Source organism: Mesoplodon mirus, assembly GCF_964341445.2.
Source record: "Mesoplodon mirus genome assembly, chromosome: 9".
In the NCBI taxonomy this organism is placed as follows: domain Eukaryota; kingdom Metazoa; phylum Chordata; class Mammalia; order Artiodactyla; family Ziphiidae; genus Mesoplodon; species Mesoplodon mirus.
The window spans coordinates 102601433-102628767 of NC_138985.1; the positions used below are offsets into that span (position 1 = coordinate 102601433).

The following is a 27335-nucleotide window of genomic DNA, read 5'->3' on the forward strand; positions in this document are numbered from 1 at the left end:
AGCCAAGGCTGCAGCGCCCGGCGCCCGAGCGAGCACAGCAGCGGCTTCCTACAGCGCCCGCAACCGGGCGATGCTATTTCCCGAGCCTCCCGGGCGCAGCCTGGGCTCTCGCTCCCCGGCACCGGCCGAGACCGCAAGGCCCCGGAGCCACCGCGGCTAGAGGAGGAGGCCGGGAGGGGAAGCGGAGCGACCCAGCCTCCCTCCCGCACCCTCGCCCCATTCACTTCGGCGACCACCTCGCCGGGAGCCTGATCGTGGAACGCCGAGGCTGGGATGCGATTCTCTGCACGCTGCCGAGCGAGCCGGCACCTCAGCTCCTGGGTGGGCTGCGAAGAAAATGCTGCAATCTGAGAGCGGCTGACCCCAGTTGGGCAGCGCAGACGGGGTGCTAGAGTGCCGGGGCTCAGGTGTAAGGAGAAGGGGGCGGATTGTGTTGAAGGGCCGGGGCAGTTGTTTTTCTGGGTACCAGCAGCTCCCGGGCAGCACGTTCCCGGGGCTACCCGGGAGCCAGATGAAGTGAGGCGGAGGCGCCGCGGGAGAGGCGGGTCTGAAGGTGGCCGGGTGGACACTCCAGGAAGAAGACGGCACTGGGGAGGGCGGCATGACGCCCGGGGGGCTGGCTGCTTGGCTGGCGGGGCACAGCCATCGCGCGACCTGTCCATGGTGTTGAAGGCGCCCTGCGCCGAGCTCCGCGAGCCCCGCGTGGTGCGCCCTGCCGGGTGCGCCCTCCTCGGTGCAGCCCGCCTCTCGCGCCCGCGAGCTGCCGCCCCGTCGCCGCAAACCCCCGGCCAAGGCTTGTCCGGTAACGCCGTCCGGGTGACCGCACCGTCGACCCGAGGGGCCGCCTGAATGGCGAAGCAAGAGGCAGACGACCCGGGAGCTCGCGGGGAAAGGTCGGCCGAAACCGTGCGCCGACTGGGAGCCCGCCTCTGAGCGCAGCGCGCTGGCCAGAAGGAGCAAAGGACCTGCTAGTGGCCAGAGGACAGAGATTTTTAAAAGACCCGACCCAGAGAGGAAGAACATTTCTTCTCTCGCAGACCGGAAGGGGGAGAGTGGCTGAGAGGGAGACCCAGGCGGGACGCAGGGCAGTTAGCCCTGGCATCTGGAGGTTTCCTTCGCTGGCCGGCCGCATCGCGGGTGTTTCAGTTCATCCTGTCGTCTAGCGGCTCCTCCTGATAGACACCATCCCACCCCCCATCCCCCTCCCAAGAAAGCCAAGCGAGTGGGTCCCATCGCCACCCTACACAAAGAAAGCCCAGGAGCCCCGCCGCAGCCGAGGGCACTCGGTGTTTGGTTTCCGGCCCGAGGGCAGCGTCGCCCGAAGCCCGGCTGAGTGCGGCCGCGGCCGGTTCGGAGCAGTCGCTTCCTGCCGAGCCGGGAGGGGGCGGGAGGCGGCCGTGTCTGGCTCGCCGCCGCCTGAGGCTGCACCTGCTCCGCAGGATGCGCAGAGGCTTGCCGGAGCCTCTCCGGATGAGAACTTTTTAGGCTGCCCGCCCGCGTTCCCGCAGTCCCTGGGCTGCGCACCGGCAGCCGGGGGCCGAGGGGGCGCCGCTGCGCGAGCCCCCCTCCCGCCCCTCCCCCTCCTTGGCTCGGCAGCCTGCCCGCAGCTGTGTTCCGGGCGCGCGGAGGGAAGGCGAGGCTGCGGCGGGTCATGCCCACGGTGTAGCCGCGAAGCGGAGGCATGGCTGCCGGAAGGTTCCTGCTCTACACGGGCCTCTCGCTAGCGCTCTGCGCCCTGGGCATGCTGGCCGTGGCCGTCTGCTCAGACCACTGGTACGAGACGGACGCCAGGAAGCACAGGGACAGGTGCAAGGCCTTCAACACGCGCCGGGTCGACCCTGGCTTCATTTACAACAATAACAACAACTTGCCGCTCCGGGCCAGCCGCTCGCGCCTGGACCGCTGGGAGGGCACACTCCTCCGGGCCCGGAATCGCCGGCAGCTCTTCGCTATGAGCCCCGCCGACGAGTGCAGCCGGCAGTACAATTCCACCAACACGGGCCTCTGGAGGAAATGCCACCGACAGGGCTTCGACGCAGAGATCGCGGCCCTGGTTCGGAAAGGTAAGCGCTCGCCGCGACGCTTGGCGCTCCGGAGAGACCGGCGCCTCTGGGCCGGGCCGCCCTCTCCTCCCTTGCGCGGCCGCAGTCTCTCAGGCCTCCTGGTTCCGGGAGGTCAGGTTATCCAGGCTCGGCTGAGCCTTGCAGTGGCCAGATCTTGCCTCCGAGTAGCTGGTAATGGAGGCTTACCTCTCTCTACCCGGCCTCTCGTCTTGCGTTTTGTCTGATGGGATTCCAGTAGAATCTCATGGTCCAAGGTTTTTTACACAGAGAAATGGCTTCAGTAGTCTCTGAAAAGGAAGGGAATCTATAATGTTTGCTTTTAGTAGAGGAATCCCTTTAAGAGTGATTTGTCGGCGTAGACACACTCCTAGTTTTAATCTTTGTTTTAGATGTTGTTGAACTGATTCATCAAGGGAAATTTGGGAAAACATCTCACAGAGAAGGCCTTATTCATGCCGGAAGGGTTTAAGTGCTATGCTATATCGGGCATACTGCAGGCATTGGTCATATAAACATTAATAAATCACAGCCCCTGCCCTGTTTCACCCCAAAAGCCCGTTGACCTGTAGCATCATACCACAATTCTTGATTTCTCATTTTGAGAAAGTGGTTGACAAAAGTGTCTTATGCACATTGAATATGAGCAAGATCTAATAAGCACACAAAAAGTAGTTCTTCCAGCAGCACCAAAGTGGGTACTTAAGACAAAAAAATACTATTTTCAGAAGATTTGTATAAAAAATACCCGAAGTATACCAAAACAGAAAACAAACTGCATTTGCTAATGATAAAAATTTATTTGATACTTTAATATGATCACATAAATTTTTAAAAGTCTGTTCATCTGATGCAGTTTGTAAATCTTGCATGATTTATACTTTGGGGACTATCCTGTTCCGTTAGCCTACTGAGATATTGTTTCGATGTATACTAATATTGCTCAGAAGAAGGGAATATGCATCCTGGAATATGCATTGATGGTAGCTGCACCCTGGAAGATGTGGTGCAATTCTATAAGTCTTGTTCCCCGCACCTCCCTTCATTTTCTTCATCTATTAAGTGGTGATACCAAAGTGAAAACAATGCTGTTATCTGCAAAGTCTTTGTGGCCAAGATACCAAGCAGTTTCTTAATGTCTCAATAATTATAATGCCAGGTTGCTGCTGTTTTTAAATCTTATATGTGAGAACTGATATTCTTTGATTTATAAAAATGTTGAAATGGATCAGAAAAAATTGTTAATTTGAAAAAAAGTCAGTTGTTTAAGAAAGGCAAACAGTGGGTATGGATTTAGATTTAGGTGGGGTAGGTCCAGAAAGAGAATCCATCTTAATGTTTGTTTTACAGCTTCTGTAGAATGATGAGAGATTTTAGCTGATTTAGTTAAGAATGTGTTACTATTACAAATATCATATCTGCTTCATGGTTAGACTCTTATTAGAGCAGGGTGTTCCGCTTGGAGCTCTACAACTTTGTCAAGCTGTACAGGATATTAGAGAATTGCAGAAGAGAACAACTTGGGTTGGATTTAGAAGTGGGAAAACAAGAGGAAGCAGAATAGTTTTTGACAATGGGTGACTTCGTAGCAGTTTTCAAATTCTCAGATTCAGAAAATGTTGTTTTATCCGTCATTTTCTGCTTTTATTAAAATTGCAGTGGTAGGGAGTTAGCTGACATGTGAGGAAGAATTCATGTTAATAATGACTGACAAACACTGGTAGGACTTGCTGAAGGACGTTCTTGAATTTCCTTTCTTGAACATCTCCTGGAACAAGACTGGTATCCTTCTGTCTGGTACTGGTTAACCCCACTTAGAAAAAGGGGGATGGAATTCATGGCTTCTGGTGGTTCCATTGAGAGCTTTGATTCCATGTTGCTCTGCTTGGCGATCCGACTAGAAAGGTTGACTTGGTCTGTGCACCAGAGGGATTGGTTACCATAGTGACATGTTCTTCCGGTGAAGCTGGAAACACAGTGACAGGGAAAGGGGTAGGGGAAGGATGTACAACATTTTGACTTTGTATCGACTGATTTTTAATTGAAGCAACAGAAAATGGACCAGCAGGGGGATTGAATACACTGATACCTAGAGTTGGGAGGGCACTGTATTTCTCTTGAACTAATGCAAACGCTGTTCCCCATCACCCAAAATACAGCAATCACTGTCAGCTGCAAGCCCTTGCTTACCATGGCTGTTTCTGTCCATTTGACATTCTTGTTAGTTATTATTGAGATAGATGGCATGTCGGCCTTACAAATCTTGAGAGACTTAAGGTCACTATCTTCATTTTTAATTTCAAAGCATAATCTTTGAAAGCCAGATCGGCTTTTTCTAAGTAGTGATGGGCACAATTTGGAAATAAGTGCATCTTATATTAGGAGAATTCACAAGCAATTCCAATGGCACATAGAATGTAACCTCTAGACTTAATATTTCTCCTAGAAGTACAGATTTTAGAAGGAAGTTAAAGAATAAATTGATATCCCTATATTTACTTTTAGGACACCTTAGGGAAAGATATTTCTCTCATGGTATTCATTAGCAGCCTCAAAAGCTATCTTAGGCCTTTGTCTTTTTTGGAAACATCTTCGATTAAAATTCTGGAGATATGTGTTGGGCAGGGGGAAAGGGAAATCAGAGAAAAGACTGCTTAAAATCTGTCAATATTATGGGAAAATTAGAGATTTATCTAAATGATCATATAGCCCTAAAGAACTCAATCATTTGTTAAATCAATGTTCATTACATTAGAAAGTGCTGTTTTTGCATTTTACAATAAAACCACATAATTAATAAGAAAACAAAAGTCAAATCCATATCTGATTTGAAGATAAAGTCCTTGGGATTCATGTTCTTTCTGATCCGTTTCTTGCTCTGCTGACATGACTATACCCATAAAAAGGCATTTCTGATCACTGTGTATTTATTTGTTTGTCTTATTGAACCATAAGTTCCTGGAGGGCAGGAAAGATAATCATTTGTAAAATACATCCACTAGATGCTTGGTACTTGGGAAATATACAAATTAGGTTCACAGAAACTTATCCATCAGGAGCTTATTCTAATTTTAGGAACACTGTGTGGGAATCCAAATAAAGGATTAGTCAGAAAATTGTGATAGAAAATGAACCAGTGTAGCTCTCAGGGCAGGTTAATATTGCAACAGAGGCTACATAATTTAACAAGGAGGATTTCTTGAGCAAAAGCTTTGCTAAGGAATAAAGGTAACACAGTAGAGTTTTGGATAACACATGTCATTGAAAAAACACATATCACGCACAATCATTTTTCACATTAGATAAGATTTTAATTATTTCCTTCTCGAGGGTAGGATTTGGGTAGAGGGTGCAGCAAAGATCAGTCACTCTCGAATTCCCATCTGTGTCCATACTCATGTCCTCTTGTCTTCCTGCTTTTCAACCTCATCTGTCTCCCTAGTAAGTCACTGCACTGGGGACAGATCAATGGCAGGATCAGCTTCTGAAATCCAAGAGACTTCCAGACCCTTAGGAGGACCAGCTACAGGGAGGATTTTGTTCCAGGGAACATGTATATTCTTTGGTTAGTACTGAAATCTTGTATTGATATGGCTTGAAATCAGCAGACCTTCAACGGAGACTCTAAGAACTTTTTTATTATTTGAAAATAAGCCTTATAATAGAATTTGACCTAAATGTTTTTCATAATCATGGAGTGATGGTCAATGTTCTGAAGTGTATTTTAATGGAACATTGCACGTATTCACAAATTAATAATGTTACTCAGCACATATTTACTGCACATGTATTATGGGATGGGCACATATCACTAGAAAGAAGAGAGAATAAGACCTGGTCCTTAGAATTCCCATAGTCTGTTAGTGTCACATAGAATAAGTGACAAGTGCAAGACACTGAGGGCAACAGAAACAGATGCAGAGAAACAGAGGAGGTGATGCTGGATTGTGTCGGCAGTGGGATGAGGTCAGGCGGGAAGGAGTTAGGGAGAGTTGCCCTGAGGAAATGAAATTTGAACGAGATTTTCACGAAGTGTGGAGGTGGATGGGGAGGAAGGGCATTTCAGGCAAAGCGGCCAGCATATGCACAGCCATGGAGGTGTGAACCAGCAGTTTGGCCACGTGAGTGTTGATTTCTGGGGCGAGCGAGAGGAGCAGACCAACAGCTGGAGAGCAGGCGAGGGCCCAGTCAAGGAGCTTGTGAGCTCAGATCCCCTGTAGCAGTGCGGCCCATAGGATGGCCGCTAGCCACACACGGCTACTTAACTTAAAATAACCAAAATTAAATAAAATTTAAAAATCACTTCTTTAGTCACATTGGTCACATTACAGATGCTCAGTAGCTGTATGTATCTAGTAGCCATCATTTCAGACAGTGAAGATTAGAGAATGTTTCCATCACCACAGAAAGTTCTATGGGACAGGGCGACATGGAGCCTACAGCCTCTAAGAGCAAGTGCATACTTTATTTCAGATGAAGATAATTGAACATGGTAACTTGGGCTTAAATTTAAGAGTATTATTCTACACCTGAAGAAACTTTGCTACTTGACTGTTTCACAGAAGGTTTTAGTTCATGGTCAGTTGTGCTAAATCTATATTTTATTAATTTTCCATTTTAAAAAAATAAATTTATTTAATTAATTAATTTATTTATTTATTTTTGACCGTGTTGGGTCTTCGTTGCTGCGCGCGGGCTTTTCGCTAGTTGTGGCGAGCGGGGGCCACTCCTCGCTGTGGTGCGCGGGCCTCTCAATACGGTGGCCTCTCCCGTCGTGGCACGTGGGCTCAGTAGCTGTGGCTCATGGGCCCCAGGCGCGCAGGCTTCAGTAGTTGTGGCGCACGGACCTAGTTGCTCCGTGGCATGTGGGATCTTTCCGGACCAGGGCTGGAACCCGTGTCCCCTGCATCAGCAGGCGGATTCTTAACCACCGCGCCACCAGCGAAGCCCCTAATTTTCCATGTTTGACTCACAGAATTCTCTTCTCTCCTTTCTCTCTCCTGACTCCATTAAAGTAACTTGCAAAGTTGACTGGGTGGGAAGATTAATAGTAATCAGACTTGGTGCCAGGTACTCTGCTAAGAATTTTACATATATTAGCTAACTTATTCTTCATAATACTGCTCTGAAGTGGGTATTATTATTATTTATCTCTATTCTACAGTTGAGGAAACTGAGACACACAAAGCTCCATTAACTTGCCACAGCTCATGATAAGGAAATGAAGTTGTCAGGATTTGAATTCTGGCTCCTGGTGTGGAGACTCACCCACCCCACTCTACTGTCATCATAGAGTCTGTCAGGGCAGGGGTGGGGGGAGAAGAAGCTGGTATACTGATTCCCCAAACTAAAAAGGAAATAGGGTCTCTTTGCTGTACACCTGAAACTAACACAACTTTGTAAATCAACTATAACTTTGTAAATCAACTTCAATAAGAAATAAATTAAACTTGCTATTTCAAAGATATAACAAAATAGGAAGTAATTTTAGAATCCACAAAGGTGAGACCTGCTGGAGGACTCCAGCTTAGCACTGAGAGGAAGGTCATTTCAAAGCAAAGCATCTCACTTTGCCTTGAGACCCGCTGACAGAAGCTTGTCCACCTTTTGTTCCGTGATTTTGAGTTTTTTTTTTTTTTTTGAGTGTTTGTCTTGTTCACTGTGGTAGGTGCTGAGGTTATAGACATGAAGGACATACACATTCATTCCACAAATATTTATTGACGGCCTAGAGGCTGGGTATTGTGGAGAAGCTTACATTCCATGGGGGGAGAGACAAACAATAAATAAATACAGGTGGAATAAAAATAATATCTAATGAACTAATCAATATATAATATAATGTGCAGTAGTTTATGCTATGACGTGTATTTGCCCTTTGGAAGCACAAAGGGGAAGGTGGACAAGTAAGCCAAAAATTAAATAGTTCTATTAGTTTTGGTTTCATAATATCCAGAGACTTTACCTGCTCACAGGGAGACACACACAAAACCCATGGTCTCTGTATAAGGTGTGCATCCCCGTGCATATGTGTTATATGTGTGTTGGAAAAGAACAAAGAGTCATCATGTGGTTCTTGTCCTGAGGGAGCTTACGCTCCAACTCTCCGTTTCCCAAGTTCATTGTCACGTGTGGGTGGATCAGGCTCTTCTGCAGGAGGTCATGTCTGTATCAACTGGATCAGGAATCAGCTGGTCAGGGAACTCAAGGGTGAGCTCATCTTATTGAACCAACAAAGTCAAGGGCCTTGTTTCTGTTGCAGAAGGTGAGTTTATTTATTCTTTTACTATAGGGTAGGTAAGGATCAATTAGAGGATCGATGTATATTCCACTTTGGATTGTCAGTTAAAAATATTTTCTCCTTCTTTGCTATTTGTAGATGATCCTAGGCCTTCAGGCAGAATCCTAAACACACCCTGGGTTAGTTTGACCCTTCACACACACACACACACACACACACACACGCACGCACGCACGCACGCAGGTATACATCTAGACATTAGACAGTAGAGTCACAAATGTTCATTCATATGCAGATACTTTTATAACTACTTACCCCAAAAAATACACAGAGAGAGAAGGGAGTGCATGACTTGGTAGAGGAGTGAACAGAACATTTATTCTAACATCTTGATTGGATGTCTGCTGTTTTTGAGAGAACGCTTACATTCTTTTAAAGGACTTTGTTTCCTCATGTGTAAAAGAGTGGGTATGGGGGCTTCCCTGGTGGTGCAGTGGTTGAGAGTCCGCCTGCCGATGCAGGGGACACGGGTTCGTGCCCCGGTCCGGGAAGATCCCACGTGCCGCGGAGCAGCTGGGCCCGTGAGCCATGGCCACTGAGCCTGCGCGTCTGGAGCCTGTGCTCCGCAACCGGAGAGGCCACAGCAGTGACAGGCCTGCGTACCGCAAAAAAAAAAAAAAAAAAAAAAAAAGAGTGGGTCTGGATTGTAAAAACATCAAACCCTTTCACATTTGATGAGAAAGTTAAATTTATGTGATAGAGAGTAAATAAAGGGTGAATGGCTGAGAGAAGGTGAAAGAGAGGGATGGGAAATCAGGGGAGGAAAGGGAGCGAAAGAGCAAATTGAGAGACAGAGACAGAGATGCTTCTTAAGGGATCATGGCAGGCTGCTAGTTTGTAAAAGGAAGAGGTGGCAAACAAAGCAGCTAATTTCATACTAATGTAGGACCTTGTAATAAGAATTAACTGTTTCTCTTTCTAATGATTTGAAATGCCATGTTGCAGATTGGGGTTAAAAATCTGAAAAGTTAATGGAGGAAGGTGGTGTTGGTAGCACAACTGTGGATATACTGAATGCCACGGAGCCATACTCTTAAAAATGCTTAAAATGATAAAGTTTATGTTATGTATGTTTTAACAAAGTTAAAATAAATAAATAAGTTAATTAAAAGAATTAAACTTAATAGAGAAAGGAACTGGATTCCTGGTATGTAGAATGCTTCAAAACTGATCTTCATTTATTCAACACATTTTTTTAGCACCTACTGTGTGCCAGGCACTAGCTCAGATATGTTTGGGACATAGAAGTTAATAAAACAGACATAATCCCTGTTCTCATAGGGCTTACCCTGAAACACCTTCAAGGATTGTATCTTTTTTCTAAATAAAACTTTTCAAGAGCACCAGTATGTAAAACAAGTAAAAGTAATGAATACATTCCTCGGGTCATTTAAAAACCATTGTATGGTAAAGAACACTTCACTGTGTTTATTCTAAAAATGTCTATTGAGTACCAACTATTTCAGGCACATTACTTGGGGTAGAGGATCCTGAGTGAAATACACAGCTCCCGTCCTCAGAGAGACAAAGAAAGGTAGTATACAAGAAGGCTAACAAATACAAACCCCAAGTTTGGTTTGTTTTTTAAAATATTTTATTTATTGGAGTATAGTTGATTTAAAATGTTGTGTTAGTTTCAGGTGTACAGCAAAGTGATTCAGTTATACATAAACATATACTCATTCTTTTTTAGATTCTTTTCTCATATAGCTTATCACAGACTATTGAGTAGAGTTCCCTGTGCTATACAATACATCCCCATTGGTCATCTATCCTATGTAATAGTAGTGTGCATGAGTTCATCTCAAGCTCCTGATTTATCCCTCCCCCACCGCGTTTCCCCTTTGGTAACCATAAGTTTGTTTTCGATATTGATAAGTCTGCTTCTGTTTTGTACATAAGTTCATTTGTATCTTTTAAAAAAAAATTAGATTACACATATGAGTGATACCCTATGATATTTGTCTTTCTCTGTCTGACTTACTTTAGTATGATAATCTCTAAGTCCGTCCACGTCTCTACAAATGACCCAATTTCATTCCTTTTTATGGCTGAGTAATTGTCCATTGTATATATGTACCACAACTTCTTTATCCATTCCTCTGTTGATGGTCATTTAGGTTGTTTCCATGTCTTGGCAATTGTAAATAGTGCTGCAATGAACATGGTGGTACATGACTCTTTTTGAATTACGGTTTTCTCAGGGTATATGCCCAGGAGTGGGATTGCTGGGTCGTATGGTAGTTCTATTTTTAGTTTTTTAAGGAACCTCCATACTGTTCTCCATAGTGGCTGTACCAATTTACATTCCCACCTGTTGGAATGTAGGAGGGTTCCCTTTTCTCCACACCCTCTCCAGCATTTACTGTCTGTAGACTTTTTGATAATGGCCATTCTGACCAGTGTGAGGTGATACCTCATTGTAGTTTTGATTTGAATTTCTCTGATAATTAGTGGTGTTGAGCATCTTTTCATGTGCTTTTTGGCCATCTGTATGTCTTCTTTGGAGAACTGTATATTTAGATCTTCTGCCCATTTTTTAATTGGCTTGTTTGTTTTTTTGACATAGAGCTGCATGAGCTGTTTGTTTATTTTGGAGATCCAAGTTTGGTTCTTTGAGAGATTTATGTGTTGGGGGCCTGAGTGATTCTTGAGTTTTGGAGGAGTTAGAGGAAGCTTTGCAGAAAAGGGGACATCTAGTCCTAACATGTACTTAGAGAGATTAACAGTGGGTTGATAAGGTGAAGTCTTAGCCTCATTTAAAAATGATTAATTAGGGCCTCCCTGGTGGCGCAGTGGTTGAGAGTCCGCCTGCCGATGCAGGGGATACGGGTTCGTGCCCCGGTCTGGGAGGATCCCACATGCCGCGGAGCGGCTGGGCCCGTGAGCCATGGCCGCTGGGCCTGCGCATCCGGAGCCTGTGCTCCGCAACGGGAGAGGCCACAACAGTGAGAGGCCCGCATACCGCAAAAAGAAAAAAAAAAAAAAAAAAAAAAAGATTAATTAATAATGACAAGGTAATAACTTGTCCAGTCTGCTTTCCACCCACCTTTGTCCCCCAGGCTCCTAGTCCTTCTCCCAAGAGGCAGCTGTTGCTACCAGATTTTAAGAAATCATATCAGAGATAATTCTGTTCAGCAATATTTAAAAATACCAGCAAGTATAAATATAAGTCAGGCAATGAACAGGGGATTTAAGGATGAAAAAAGTTTTTTTTTTTGGTAAATTCGTATACACAGAGATGATGTTTAAAGGCCCATTCCAGGAGTCACTAGGAATCTTCTACAGGTGTTTATTGTAAGTGGAGGCTGCTGTTGGCATTCAAAGAAGTTTGACAGATTTGTTGCTTTTATGGGAGAGTGCAGTATCTGAATTATTTCAATTGATTTTTTTTTTGGTGTCCAAGTAGTTTGCCAAGAAAAGGCAATTTACTTTATATTAGGTCATCTTCATAAATTTATATCATTTCCTACGTTTGAAAATGCCCTGCTGTTCTATATCCTGAAGCTCACTCTGTTGGACACTTTATTTGCTCTAGATCAATCTCTCGTTCAGTTTTGCCCTCAATTTCTTTTCATCTTCATAATAGCAATTCTATTTAAGCAGGCACAACTCTTATTCCCCAAGGCTCTGGAGTATTTTGCACACCTGGATGGGATAGGGTGGTTTTTACCTTGAAGAAGCTCTGCGCTCATATGCTGCTGTATGTTAACTAATACAACATTGGATACTATCCTGTGAGGCTGAAGACACATGTGCCTTGTTGCCTGGCACTTCTACCCCTGGCTGTATACTCATGAGTCCATGGAACACATCCAAGACTCTCCATGGCATCACTGTCTTATAATAATAAAATAAATAAGTAAACAAAAAGGAAAAACTTGTATTCATTAATAGGAGAATGGATCATAGGTATGGTATGTTCATACAGTGGAAACTACCACTGTGTATTTAAAATAAATATACTAGATCTACATATTTCCAAATGGATAAACATAAAATTTGAGTGAAAAGAGCAGGATTCAGAATGAAATGAAGAGTATGATGCTCTTTATATGAAGCTCAAAAACAGATCAAATAACATTAGATATTGTTTATTTGCCTTGTGTTTATAAAAATATGCATGTGACTGATAAACACAAAATGAAGGATGATGTTTATCTTTCTCAGGGCAAGAAAAGAAATGGAATTGGGGCGGTGCTTTCATCTGTGATATTTTATTTCTTGAAAAACAGAAAAGATGTGAAGTAACTGGGGCACACACATTCATGCACACTGAAACTACTTGGAAAGTTGTTGCCGTTCTGACAAAAAAAAGTTAACATTCTATTCAGACTGTACTATTCAGTGTTCAGGAGGCAGGTTCTTTAAAGAAAATTCTTGGAAAACTTTGCTTTGAGGCAATCTGTGACTGACTTTTGTAAGTAGTAGCAAAGAGGAGAATCAGGTAACCTTTAACCAACAGTTTTCACCGAAAGTAGCTCCCGGGGAAGGGTTTTGAAAGGATAGAATCATGTTTTACTCCCTTGTGATGTGACGTAAGAAGAGCAAATCAGGGCTTTAAAATGACGTATTTGTGAGATAGAGACTAGTGTACATGTCACTCCCTGCTTTGTAGACTTCCTGCAGCTTGTGGAGAAAAACCAAGCATTCTAAGGGCCAGAAAGTTAAACCAAAGCCACCCCTCCAATGAACTTGATCAGACATTGAACGTTAATAGCTAAGGCATGGAGACAGAGAGAGCGGGACAAACCAGAGACTGAGCACGAACACCTGGAAAGGCGTGTGAGCCCTAAGGGAGGAACTCAGCATAAACTAGGAGAGGAAAAGCTAAGGATTGCTAAGAAGGAGTCAGAATTGTAGTCTTAAAATTGTGAGGATGACTTCAGCCAGGAGCCCGTCTGTTATGGTAATGGTATGTTCCCACGTCATACAAGTTCCAGCTGGAATAGGAAAGTCCTGTCGGAATTACAGCAAGGGTTCCATTTTCACCTGATAATGCTTTTTTTTTTTTTTTTTTTTTTTTTTTTTTTGCGGTACGCGGGCCTCCCACTGTTGTGGCCTCTCCCGCTGCGGAGCACAGGCTCCGGACGCGCAGGCCCAGCGGCCATGGCTCACGGGCCCAGCCGCTCCGCGGCATATGGGATCCTCCCAGACCGGGGCACGAACCCGTATCCCCTGCATCGGCAGGCGGACTCTCAACCACTGCGCCACCAGGGAGGCCCCCTGATAATGCTTTTAAAACACCAAAGCTGGGCCTGAAGTTACTAGGGATCACGAAATTCCTAGGGGGTTTCAGGGGTGTTGAAGCTGAATAACTGCCACGATCATGTTTTAGTAACCACAGGGCTAAAGAGATGCCCACGTGTAGCTCTGGGCAGGCCTGCATCGCCAGGTCCCAGGTGGATGAGCTGCTTTATTCATTATGCTCTGCTGGGATGCTCTTCCTGCCCACCCTTAAATGAACGACTTTGGGAAGGGCTGGCCTCTGCGTTTCCAGCCTCTCCTTCTCTCTCCCTCCTCCCGGAATGGGTTAACACAAGCGAGACAGAAGATCATCTTGCTTGGCCCTTTTTCTTTTCAGGTGTGGCCTCTCCTCCTTGCCTGGGTTTCTTGTCTTCTTCACCTTCGCCTTCAGTGCACTTTGAGGCCCCTGCCAGTGGGTTTCCTCCCTGACTCCCAAGCTGGGACTGCTCCTTCTCTGTGAAAACTTCACCTCCCCTGGCTTGGAGGACACCATTCTCTCTTGGTCTGCTTCTGTCTTAGTTCTTACCCCCTCTCAGTCACTGGCTCTTCTTTCTCAGCCCATGTGAGTGTTCTCCAGGGTACCACTTTTTCTTCTCACCCTTTGCCCTCTCCTTGAGCCATCTCACTCATGCCCAGGGCCAGTTTCAGCCCATGATGGTCACAACCTGTTGCACTGGGAATCTCTCACTCAGACCTTCCACCCAAACATCTCGCCTGTTGGATATCTCCACTTGGAGGTTCCATGGGTCCAAAAGAATCTATTTTCTCTTTTTCCCCTAGAGTCATTCATTCCGCTTTCATTTTCCTCCATCTGGGGGAATGATATCACTTCCTCTCTCCTTGCCCAAACCAGAAACTTGAGAGTCATCTCTTCATTCTTGCCCTCCTCATCCAAGCAGTGAACAAGTCACTTTTCCTGCTGCTACATTCGTGCTCATCTGCCCATGCTATTCGGGTATCGCTGCTGCGGTGAGGTACTCCTCACCTGTATTCTTGTAGCATTCTCTATTTGGTTTCCCTGTTCTCTAATCTCATCTCCCGTAAATGCTTTCTCTATAGAGTGATTTTTTAAAAATGTAAATCTAATCATGTTACCTCTTTGCTCAAAACCCTTCAGTGGCTCCTCGCAGCCTGTCAGTCACAATAAGGTCCATAATCTTCACCTTGGCATATAAGACTTCACAGGTCTGGCAACGTTCTCCCCTCCCCACCCCCCAGCCTGCCCATCTCATCCTTTTGTCTACTTCTCTCCATACCGGAATGCTCTCTTCCAGCCCTGATGAAGGACTCCTGGGTCCCCAAGCAGGCTAAGCTGTTTGATGCCTTGGGAGCCTTTGTTTATGAAGCTTCTTCCTTCTCCTGAAGGAAGGCTCCCAAGCCAGCCTGGCCACCACCTTCTCATGCTTTAGGCATCAGCCTTCAGCCCCTCCTCCTAGTCTTGCTTGGGGTTCTGTCACCTCCATCTCCCAGGGAGAATTGCCTTCTTCCTCCTTAGCCCTCTGTCACACACTAGACATCTTTCCCCTCCTAGCACCAGTGACATTTTGCTTCCCCATATGTTTCCCTCCTTTCAAAGACTCTTTTTGACCTGTTTATTATTCATTTTTTATCTGCAGTGTTTTGCATAATGCATGGGCCATGATAGGTATTTAATACATAGTTGTTGAATGAACGAAGGTTTATTTCAGTTAATGCAGTCGACCTGGAAATCTCATTTAGTGAAGAGCCATAATTTCACTGGACTAGGGAAACTCACTATTAAAAGGAAACCTGCTGTGAGTTGTTCTGTAATGCATACGATAAACTTCAGTTTATTTTCTTTGTTAAGGTTTGTATTTGCTTAAAGTGTCCATATCTCTGATTCACAAGAGGAGAATTTCAAGTGGGGATTGTTCCATATTTCCTGGACTAGACCTCTTCATTATGATCTTGCCCACTTTCTCTTCTCGGCATGCTTTCCTTAGGCTGGTCCTCCCACCCATAGTGTATTGGATGTGACCATTCCCTCAAGTTTCTCAGTGTTTGTCACCAGGCATGTCTTCAGGCTGTCTCAATGAAGCCTCCCTCTCAACTGTTTATTTAGGGCAGCTTTCTCAAATCTCTTCTAGTAGAGATTTTGGTCAGATAATGGCCAGAAGACAGAGGATGTGCTTTTGTGACTGCCTCCCTTCTGGTTCATACCTCAGTTCGCTTTTCATAACTTCCAGCTGGGGTCAGTCAGTGATGCCGGGAAGACACGGCCAGTATCTATTTCCAGGTCTCTGATGAATCTGGCCCCATTGTGACTGGTGAGCAACATTGCTCACAGGAAACATCTATCCCCTGCAGAGGGTCTGGGGACATAAAGACATCATGACCAACCAATACACCTTGGCTTATGAAGACCACCGAGTCCCAGTTCAGTTCACTCTCAGGGTGTCACTGGGAAGTGGATTCTCTTCCAGAATGACAGTGACTGTTGTTCAGGCCGATAATCTCATGGGGAAGGTTTTACGGACCTCTCCTTTAGCCATGTGATTTACTAAGGGCAGAGCCATTGCTGTCATTCGGATCAGTAGAGTAATTCTTTTGTTTTCAGCAGATAAATGTACACTCAGCTACATTGCTTGGCTCTCTAAACTAGGTTGAATAAATGATTCATATCAAGGAAACATCTTCCATGACCACTATATCTCCTGGATTTATATTAGTTAAGTCTATGCTGGGTTTAAGCCAGAAAAATGATTTCCAACGCCTTCTGCCTAAGTTGCATAAAGTGCTATAGACCAAAATTTAGATTGTACATTCAGTAGTAACCATTGGGTAGGCATCCCAACTAAACACTAAACTTGTGTTTTGAAGAGCTGGGTTAATTGTAAAAAATAATTATAAAAATTGTTAGTGATCTATGCAGTAATGTGAGTCTTATAAAATGGAGGGTAGCCCTTACCCTAGAAAACTGTCTCTTTGTCATATATGCTTGTTTTAAAACCTGTAGGAGCCCGGAGGTTTATTTCAAACTGGAAGGTGGCATTTCATCTTTCTGGGTCAGCAGAATTGTTAACATTTCAGAAAAGGACTTTTGTGCTTCTGTGCCAGCAGCACGCCTGTATCAGCTTTTATTACACATATCCGTAGTGGTGTGGTGGCTGGCTGGGTGCTTGTAGATCAATAAGCTGCTAAAAGGGGAGACGCATCAGAGACTATAATGGCTTCTTCACAGAAGATAGATCGTCTCCAGGTAGTGAAGTGCATTTAGGAACAACAGTGATATCCCTGTACTGAGATCCTTATTATTTAGAAGAGAGAAATGGACTCTCTCAAGGTGATGCGTCCTATGATGAAGACTTTAACATGCTAAACATATACTCCAGGAGATTTTCTTTTTTAAAAGAAAGAAAAGAATAATTAATTAATTAATTTTGGGCGGCGTTGGGTCTTCATTGCTGCGTGCGGGCTTTCTCTAGTTGCGGTGAGCGGGGGCTACTCTTTGTTGCAGTGCGCGGGCTTCTCATTTCAGTGGCTTCTCTGGTTGCAGATCACGGGCTCTGGTGTGTGGGCTTCATAGTTGTGGCTCGCGGGCTCTAGAGCACAGGCTCAGTAGTTGTGGCTCAGGGGCTCAGTTGCTCCGAGGCATGTGGGATCTTCCCAGACCAGGGCTCGAACTCATGTCCCCTGCATTGGCAGGTGGATACTTAACCACTGTGCCACCAGGGAAGTCCAGAGGAGATCTTCTGTTCCAAACAAATTCAGTTTGTTTTAATAGAAGAATTCCCAGATGGAGAAGTACAGAATTAATTCTCTTGGCCTCAAACACGACTTGATTGTAGTTGTTCTGCAACTTTGTTGTCCTATTAATTTAAAAAAGTCTGATAATTTGAACACTGATTTTTAAGAGGCTCGGGTGGGCTTGGATACAGCATCAGTGAGGAGTTGGGAAAAGTAGTGACCCTAACACAAAGTGATATGGCTGGGATTTGAGGGTGGTGGAAACTTACAGAAGATGGCACAGAGCTCCTTGGCTAAGGTTCTTGACTTGAAGACTGTGGACACATGGAGTCAAGGTTATATCTGAGCTGAGTGTACTTATGTACAGGAGAGTTCCTAGGAATATGGTGTCAGAGAGGATGGTGACTTTTTCCGGGGGTGTGTGTGTGATAATTTCTACTCTGTGGTTCTCCTTCATGATGCAGGAATAAATTACATAAATTATATATTCATTTATTCAACACATATTTGGTGAATACTTTCATGTCAGGATTTGTACTAGGAGCTTAGGGTATAGTAGTGCACTAAATAGGCACAATCCCCTGCCCACATGGAGTTTATATTCCAGTGAGACAATTAAAAGATTAATAAGTAAAATATGTAATATATTAGACAGTGTTTAGTGCTAGGGAGAAAAAACAAAGCATGGAAAGGGAAAGGACATGTGAGGAGGCAGCGTTGGAATTATAGATGGAGTGGCCAGGGAGGACCTCACTGAGAAGGTGACTTTGAGTAAAGACCTGATGGGCATGCAGAAACTAGCTATGGGGAGATCTGGGGGAAGAGGATTTCAGACAAAGGGAGTAGCAAGGACAGTGGCCTTGATGTGGGAGAACAGCTAGCATGTTGGAGAAATAACAAGGATGGAAGAATGGCTGGGTGGGAGGAAGAAATGAAGGGGGGATTGTAGTAGGATATGATGTCAGCAAAGTAGAGAGCCACCTCCCACAGGGTTTGAAGGCCATAGGAAGGAGTGAGATGGGAAGCCATCATAGGGTTCTGAGAAGAGGAGTGCCATGATTAGACTAGACATGGTTTAAAAGGATCACTTAGGTTGCTAAGGTAATAATTAGATGCAGTGGGACACATATGGAAGCAGGGAGACTAGCCCACATAGGTAGTGGATGGAACTAGAGTGGGGGAGAAGAGACTGGGTTCTGGATATATTTTGAATGAAACACTATCAGGATTTTGGCTGATAGATCAGACACAGGGTGGGTGAGAAAAAGAAAAGTCAAAGATGACATCTAGGTTTTTAGCCTGAGGACCTGGTAGCATGGAGTGGCCATTAAATATGATGGCCAGGACTGCAGGAGGATCTTGATTGGGGAATCCACACTTTTGGACATGGTAACATTTGAGATACCTTTTAAATGCTCAAGTGGAAATGTCTATAGCTAGTTGGATATGTTGGCCTGGGTTCAGGGGAGAAGTCTCCCTTGGGATGTAAATTTAAGAGTCATCAGCTTATCGTATTTTTAAAGTCATGAGACTGAATGAGATCACCTAGAGAGTGCATGTAAATAGAGAAGAGAGGAGGTCTAAGGATTGAATCCTGGGGCACACAGGCTTTACAGACCTCAGGGAGTTGAGGAAGAATCAGCCAAAGAGACCGAGAAAGAACAGCTAGTGTGGTGAGGGAAAAATGAGCAGTGTGGTGTCCTGGAAGCCAAGTAAAGGAAGTAGTTTAAGGAGGAAGAGGAAGTGATCAACGGTGTGCAAGGCTGCCTGTGGGTCGAGTAAGATGAGGCTGAGACTTGAACTTTGGATTTTACAACATGGAAGTTATTGATTCCAGTGGTAGATTCAAGAGTGAATGGGAGGAGGGGAGGAATTGGAGGCACTGAGTTTAGACAACCTTTAAAAGGGTTTTCCATGTAAAAGTCAGGAGAGAAGTGGTAGCTGGACTGATAAATTTAGATTAAGAGAGACTTAAGAACTTTTTTTTTAAAATTAGAGAAATATTAGTGTAACTGTAGGCTGATGGGAATGACACAGTAGACAGGGACAAAACTGATGGTACAGGGAAAAAAGAAGGAAGAATTGCTGGAGAGGGTTGAGGCAGAGAGGAAGACAGAGAAAAGAGTGAAAGGAAAGGGCTGTAGCCCATGTAGCCCAGGAAGAAACACATGTTTTAAGTAAGTAAAAATCTGAGATTATCATTTATTTATTTATTTATTTAGTACTTTTTAATTGAAGTATAGTTTAATTTATAATGTGTTAGTTTCAGGTGCATAGCAAAGTGATTCAGTTATCCATATGTGTGAGTGTGTGTGTGTGTGTGTGTATGTATGTGTATATCTACATGCTTTTTAAAATTCCTTTCCATTATAGTTTTTTTGTGTGTGTGTGGTACACGGGCGTCTCACTGTTGCGGCCTCTCCCATTGCAGAGCACAGGCTCTGGATGCGCGGGCTCAGCGGCCATGGCTCACGGGCCCGGCCGCTCCGCGGCATGTGGGATCTTCCCGGACCGGGGCATGAACCCGCGTCCCCTGCATCGGCAGGCGGACTCTCAACCACTACACCACCAGGGAAGCCCCTCCATTATAGTTTGTTACAAGATATTGAATATAGTTCCCTGTGCTATACAGTAAACCCTTGTTGTTTATCTGTTGTATATATAGCAGTGTGCATCTGTTAATCTCACACTCCTAATTTATCCTTCTCCCTGCCTTTCCCCTTTGGTAACCATAAGTTTGTTTTCTATGTCTGTGAGTCTGTTTCTGTTTTGTAAATAAGCTCATTTGTACTATTTTTTAGATTCCACATATATGTGATATCATGTAGTATTCATCTTTCCCTGTCTGGCTTACTTCACTTAGTATGATAATCTCTAGGTCCACCCATGTTGCTGCAAATGACATTATTTCATTCTTTTTTATAGATGAGTAATATTCCATTGTGTATATATACCACATCTTCTTTATTCATCTGTTGATGGACACTTAATTTGCTTCCATGTCTTGGCTATTGAAAATAGTGCTGCTGTGAACATTGGGGTGCATGTTATCTTTTTGAATTAGAGGTTTTGTCTTTTCTGGATATATGACTAGGAGTGGGATTGTTGGATCATATGGTAGCTCTATTTTTATTTTTTTTAAGGGAACCTCCAGACTGTTTTCCATAGTAGCTGCACCAATTTACATTCCTACCAACAGTGTAGGAGGGTTCCCTTTTCTCCTCACCCTCTCTAGCATTTATTATTTGTAGACTTTTTGCTGATGGCCATTCAGACTTGTGTGAGGTAATACATCCATTGTAGTTTTGGTTTGCATTTCTCTAATAATTAGCACTGTTGAGCATCTTTTCATGTGCCTATTGGCCAACTGTATGTCTCGGTTGGAGAAAGAAGGTCTGTTTAGGTCTTCCGCCCAGTTTTTGGATTGGGTTGTTTGTTTTTTGTTATTGAGTTGTGTGAGTTGTTTGTTTATTTTGGAAATCAAGCCCTTGTCGGCTGCATCATTTGCAAATATCTTCTCCCAGTCTATAGGCTGTCTTTTAGTTTCGTTTATGGTTTCCTTTGCTGTGCAAAAGTTTATAAGTTTGATTAGGTCCCATTTGTTTATTTTTGGCTTTATTTCTTTTGTTTATTTTATTTGTTTATTTTTTGTTTATTTATTTATCGATTTTAGGTTTATTTCTTTTGCCTTGGGAGAGTGACCTAAGAAAACATTGGTATGGTTTATGTCAGAGAATGTTCTCCCTATGTTCTCTTCTAGGAGATTTATGGTATCATGTCTTACATTTAAGTCTTTAAGCCATTTTGAGTTTATTTTTGTGTGTGGTGTGAGGGAGTGTTCTAACTTCACTGATTTACATGTGGCTGCGAGACTATCTTTCTGGGTGCAAGTTATCTATCATCTTGCTCACACTACAAGCTTGTGGGATAATTTGAGCCAAGAGCTTTAAGCTTCTTAGAAGAGAGTTTCTATAGCATGTCAGCATCTTACTGTCACTGAGCATTTAATGGGAGTTTCTCTGAAGAAAGCAGAATTGCAGAATGAACTACATTCTGGTTATGCATGTTTCTTTTGCGTTCTGCTTTATAAAAAGGAACTGGTCAGGGCCTCCCTGGTGGCGCAGTGGTTGGGAGTCCGCCTGCCGATGCAGGGGATACGGGTTCGTGCCCCGGTCTGGGAGGATCCCATATGCCGCGGAGCGGCTGGGCCCGTGAGCCATGGCCGCTGGGCCTGCGCATCCGGAGCCTGTGCTCCGCAACGGGGGAGGCCACAACAGTGAGAGCCCGCATACCGCAAAAAAAAAAAAAAAAAAAAAAAAAAAAAAAAAAAAAAGGAACTGGTCAGGGTAGACTAACTGTTCTAGGCAGTTGCAGGCTGGTGATTGGTGGGACACTCTGAGACAATTTGCCCTTAGGTGTTAGTTGAAATGTGATGTGTTGTGTCTCGAAGTATGGTGCTCCGAAAAGTTTAAAAAGGCTTCATTTTTTTTTTTTCTTTGCGGTACGCGGGCCTCTCACTGCTGTGGCCTCTCCCGTTGCGGAGCACAGGCTCCGGACGCACAGGCTCAGCGGCCATGGCTCATGGGCCCAGCCGCTCCGCTGCATGTGGGATCTTCCTGGACCGGGGCACCAACCCGTGTCCCCTGAATCGGCAGGTGGACTCTCAACCACTGTGCCACCAGGGAAGCCCTGTAGTGATCTTTTAACCAACAACTTCTGCAGTATTTTCATTTAAGGCATCACTCTAATTAGGATCTTAGGATGCTTTGACTCTGATGACGTTCATTTTTGAGATAAAGCTGCTTTATTTTCAGGCTGAATAGACACACTCTTGCCTTGTCATCCTAAAAATGCTGCATTGTGTCTGCATTTCAGAGCCACTGGTTAAATGAGTGAAGACCTATGGTGGTGTGGAATTAGTCTTTTTTGTCTATTATACTGTAAGTTTCTCTGGAAAACAAAGCCCAAGAATATCTGGTAACCTCTCAGCAACAAATATTTTCTACGATTAGTGTAGGAACTAAAGTCACAAAGTCTCCCTTTCTTGGGGGAAAAAGGAGTCTGGATATCGTGAAAAAATTATGAGTCGAATTTATAGGCAATCACTTATCTGCATGTTTTTTGAGAAGGTGTGGATGTCATTGTCCTCTTTGATTTCTTCTTTGGAGATTGTAAAGACTCAAAAATCTAAGAAAAACTGTATAAGTTCTAGAGACAAAGAGTAACAGGTGCAAGTTAGGGGAGCAGGTGGTGTATAATTTCACCTTTGCCTCCTACTCAGAAATAGGGAGGAAATTAGGTCCCAGTTTGGAAACCATGTGAGAAATGTCATTCATTGCCACCTAAAATTGCATGTAACTTTTGATTTTTTCTTTACCTTCCTGGCTTGTGGCTGGGAGTACATTTGGTTCTATCTAGAAGCAAGTAGGTTCTGAATTTCCACAAAATATCTTTCAGGGCGTATGCCGTGACCAATTTTATTTTTTCAAGCTCTTAGAAATTTTTAAGCTTATCGTATTTCCCGATTAGGTTATTGCCACTTTCTTTCACAACTGTCACAGTAATAGGTTTATTCAAAGGTTGCTCTCCTCCCTAATCTTCCGTCACCTACTTTTTCTCTCTCTTTCAGAGGTTGCTTATTCTCTCAAGTATATCCTTTCATCAGGACTCTTTTTCACCAGATAAACCCTGAGGCACCTCACCAATAGGTGGGGCCTATAGAGCAGATATAATTATTCCCATCATTTTACATATGAGGCACATGAGACTCAAAAAAAGTTTATCATCTGCTGCCTGACTAGTAAATAGTGAAACCAGACAAGGACTATTGCTTTTTTCCATATTCTTTCAACCACTACACACCAGGATACTGCCTCATAGTGCTGGGTTGAATTGGGGGTGTGCCTGTCTATTTTCCTGCTTTGTACTCCTACCTCTCTTTCATCATTGCATCCATAAGAGGGACCAGATGGGTGAAAGGAACTGCAAGCGCTGATGGTGGCTCTAGGCAATCAAGCCCTATCTCTCCACGGGCATCGACAGCCTCAGACGTGGTATCTAGAAGGGAAGAAACTCAGGACTACATTCTATACAACATGATTAGCATCTTAGCCAGGTTCTTGCTCTGGCTTCTTATAATTGGCATTCCCCCAGACCTGAGGGGAAAATAGTTTGTAGAGTAGTATTCCAGCTTAAATATTCTGTGACACTATTCTTTAAATTGCACTGTAGGTCAAATGATTGCCCATTGAACAAAAAATGGCTATCTGTTCATCAAATTTATCTCTCTCTCCTTTTGGGTTCCCAGCCAGACTATTCCCCTCCTACCAAATCTCTGCAGTTAGGTGTGGCCATATGACTGAGTTCTGACCAATGATACGTGGATATAAGTGATAAATTTCACTTCCGTGTCTGTCCTATAAAATCCTCCTGTGTGATCCCCTATTTTCTTTCTTCTGTCTTCTGTTTGGATTCTGATAATCTGGGTGACTTTGGAGGCCAAGGATTGAAGATAGTAAAGCCTCAGGAAGTCTGAGTCCCTGAATGACAGCAAATAGTAGCCTTTCCTGTCTCGCTGGCCAATTGGACTTTAGTGAGCAAGAAATAAACTTCTCAGTTAAGCCATTGATATTTTAGAGTTTATATGTTAAAATAGCTAGCATTTCATCATTTACTTATGTATATAATAATTTAATGCATCCCTTTTCAACTCTAATATGAAAACCCTAATTGAAGCTACTTTTTAAAATTAATTTTTATTGGAGTATAGTTGATTTACACTGTTATGTTAGTTTCTGCTGAACAGCAAAGTGAATCAGCTGTACATATACATATACCCATTCTTTTTTAGATTCTTTTCCCATATAGGTCATTATAGAGCATGGAGTAGAATTCCCTGTGCTATACAGTAGGTTCTTATCAGTTATCTCTTCTATATATAGTAGTGTGTATATGTCAACCCAGTCTCCCAATTTATCCCTTCCCCCTTTCCTCCTTGGTAACTGTAAGGTTGTTTTCTACATCTGTGACTCTATTTCTGTTTTGTAAATAAGTTCATTTGTACCATTGTTTTTCAGATTCCACATCTAAGCGGTATCATATTTATCTTTCTCTGTCTGACTTACTTCACTCAGTATGACAATCTCTAGGTCCACCCATGTTGCTGCAAATGGCATTATATTGTTCTTTTTTATGGCTGATATTCCATTGTATGTACGTGCCACATCTTCTTTATCGATTCATCTGTCGATGGACATTTAAGTTGCTTCCATGTCCTGGCTGTTGTAAATAGTGTGCAGCTACTATTAAGACAACATATAAACTATCTACATCCAGGTTAGCACAATAATTGCTAGATCATTCTATCAATATCAGCATTACAATAGAATTTCATTCATTTATATATTTTCCGTATGCATTTTTAACAAGATTTGAAGAAATAAAGGATTCAGTACTTTTCAGTACTTTTTCCTCCAAAATTTTAAGTATTGTCAAAGATTGCTTAACTTTGTTGGTTATTATTTCAAAATTCAAGAGATCCAACCCACCTTGAGCCTTTTTGGTCCATAGCGCGCCGAGGGAGTCTGTCCATGGTCCTGAAAAATTTAGCGTTTTCATCAAGTGTTAAATTTGCAATTGTCTCCTTCAAATCTCTTCCCCCTTAGTGTGTACAATATGTGTGTATAATATCCGATTCATCGACATTACCAAAAGAGCTCCTTGCTGCAAGTTCCCTTCCCCAAAATATGAGTCTCTGTGACTTTTTCTCAGTCAGGAGGCATCGCTTCAATTTATTACATCTTTTACTCACTCATTTGAAGTTAAAATCTATGCCACTTGAAACTTTAGCATTGAAAAACTTCCCCAATGAAGATGGGAGAATGTTCTTCTAACACTAATCACGCACACCAGATTAAATGAAGTTTTAAATCCAAGGCTTATCAGGTTTATCATAACACAATTTAAAAAATAATTTTAATATCAACCCGATTTAAAAACATTTACATGTAAAGTGGTTTATTTAGGCTTCTGTTTTAAATATCTTTATTAGAGTGTAAGTAGTAACAGTGTAGATCCTGGAGTTATTACTGTCTCCAAATTCCAGCTTTACTATTTACTGTGTGACCCAGAGCAAGTTACTTACCTTTTCTATATCTCAGTTTCCTTATCTGTAAAATGGAGATTTTATTTTTAATTTACCTCATAGAGTAGTTGTAAGGGTTGAGTGAAGTTATACAAGTAAAGATTTAAGAACAGTTCCTGGCACACAGTGACAGTTGGCTATTATCATATTTAAAACTTGCAAGAAAATAGAATGGATTAAACAGGATAAATTATATGTAGGTCTCTGGTATTAAATATTTGCCAAAATGATCTCTGTTGCCAAAAGTGCCTTATGGGTAAGCACATATCTGAAAGTCTCCAGTTTTAAATTTCTTTTGGGTTTTCTCTTCATCTTTCAAGAGCAGATGATATTTGCTCTTTTAAGAATCCATTTTTGATCCCAGTACTGGTCATATTTATTTACAAAAAACAAATCAAAACAAAAACAAATAAAAAGTCTGTTAAAAAACCCCAAAACAAAATTCTTCAACTTTGCTAAAGCCAACTTGACCATACAACACCATCCACAGCAAAACTGGAACTAGGCACAGCTATGAAATTTGTCTTTGGGTACCCTTGTGCCCCTTTCAGAACCTTTTCCTCCTTTGATAGAATCCCATTTTTATCTATTAAAACATTAATCTATTTTCCTTCCTATCACAGCTCTTCATCTGAGGAAAGAATCTGAGTAGGTTTTTTACTATCAGTTGTAAATGACCAACAAAGCTCAATGCCTAGGCCTTCCCAGAGGAACTTGCTACAGATAAGGAGAGGAAGTGTTAAGCTAAAGGAATACATTTCTAATGTGAAATTTTAGCAATTAGATGGGATGAATATTTTGTGGTCACACATTCTTTTCTAACATCCTTATAAATAGCTACCTTTTTCCACTTTCTTACATATCTCGGCTCTGATTAAGGGTTTATATGTTAATTCATTCTGCACTGAATTGTAATCTTGTTGAATGGACTTCAATGTGGCTAGCAATTTATTGTTAAAGGACCATCAGCTGAGGCCTTCAAAGAGGGAGGCAGATCAGAATAGAGCTCCCATACTCAGTAACGTTCCAGTCTCTTGATTGGGCACAGGAGCTTGATTTGTCCTGTTGTAGATCCATAGCAAATCACAATTTCATAGGTATCGACTGGTGTCAATGTGTTATTGTCCTTAATCACAGCTATTGGTGACATTTAGTTGACAGATCACTGTGCTAGGTTGAATCAAAGCCTTGGATCCTGCTTCTAGCTCTGCCATTTACCTGGGGTCACTGCCTCCTTTGTTTTATAGCTTCTGTCTGTAAAATGAAAATGGTGTCTCTTAACTCAGGCTGCAGTCAGACTCACCTGGGCAGCTTAAAACTATGCAGCTTCTTAGACCTCAACTCTATAACTTCTAATTTAGTATGTTTAAGTGGGCTATAATAAGACTGATTGGGAATTACTGGATGGGTCCATTTTTAAGGTCCTTTGGATCTTTTGACTGAGCGATTATTTTCTCTCTGAAAGCTCTTAGTCTGCACTCTCTGTAAGTGCAAACACTTATACCTTCTCCTTGTACTGTAAAGTGTGAGAGATGCTAGCATTTTTGGTAACCAGCTTCGAGTAGATAGCAAGCTGGATTCTGTGGGGAGTGCAGGAAAAGTGGTCAGCCTCCCAGATATTCCTGATTCAGTCTGGCTCCCCATCATTATGTGGTTTGTTATTTCAGTTGAAATAAATTTATAGACATTCCAAAACAACTATATTCTAACAGGAAAATACAAAAGCGTGCTCAACCAAATAGAAATGATTTTTTTTTTTTTTTTTTTTTTTTTTTTTTGCGGTACGCGGGCCTCTCACTGTTGTGGCCTCTCCCATTGCGGGGCACAGGCTCCGGACGCGCAGGCTCAGCAGCCATGGCTCACGGGCCCAGCCGCT

The 27335-nt window shown here is 43.2% G+C and overlaps 1 protein-coding gene across 1 annotated transcript in view; it reads left to right on the forward strand.

The window, feature by feature from the left end:
* Positions 1-1540: 1540 nt before the first annotated feature.
* TMEM178B (transmembrane protein 178B) overlaps positions 1541-27335 on the forward strand; it is a gene marked incomplete at its 3' end in the record, with an annotated part of 365464 nt that continues 339669 nt past the window's right edge. Inside the window, exon 1 of the mRNA XM_082632498.1 lies at positions 1541-2063. Coding sequence (XP_082488624.1) covers positions 1682-2063 — 382 coding nt within the window. The 5' untranslated portion in view covers positions 1541-1681. The remainder of the gene's footprint in view (positions 2064-27335) is intronic.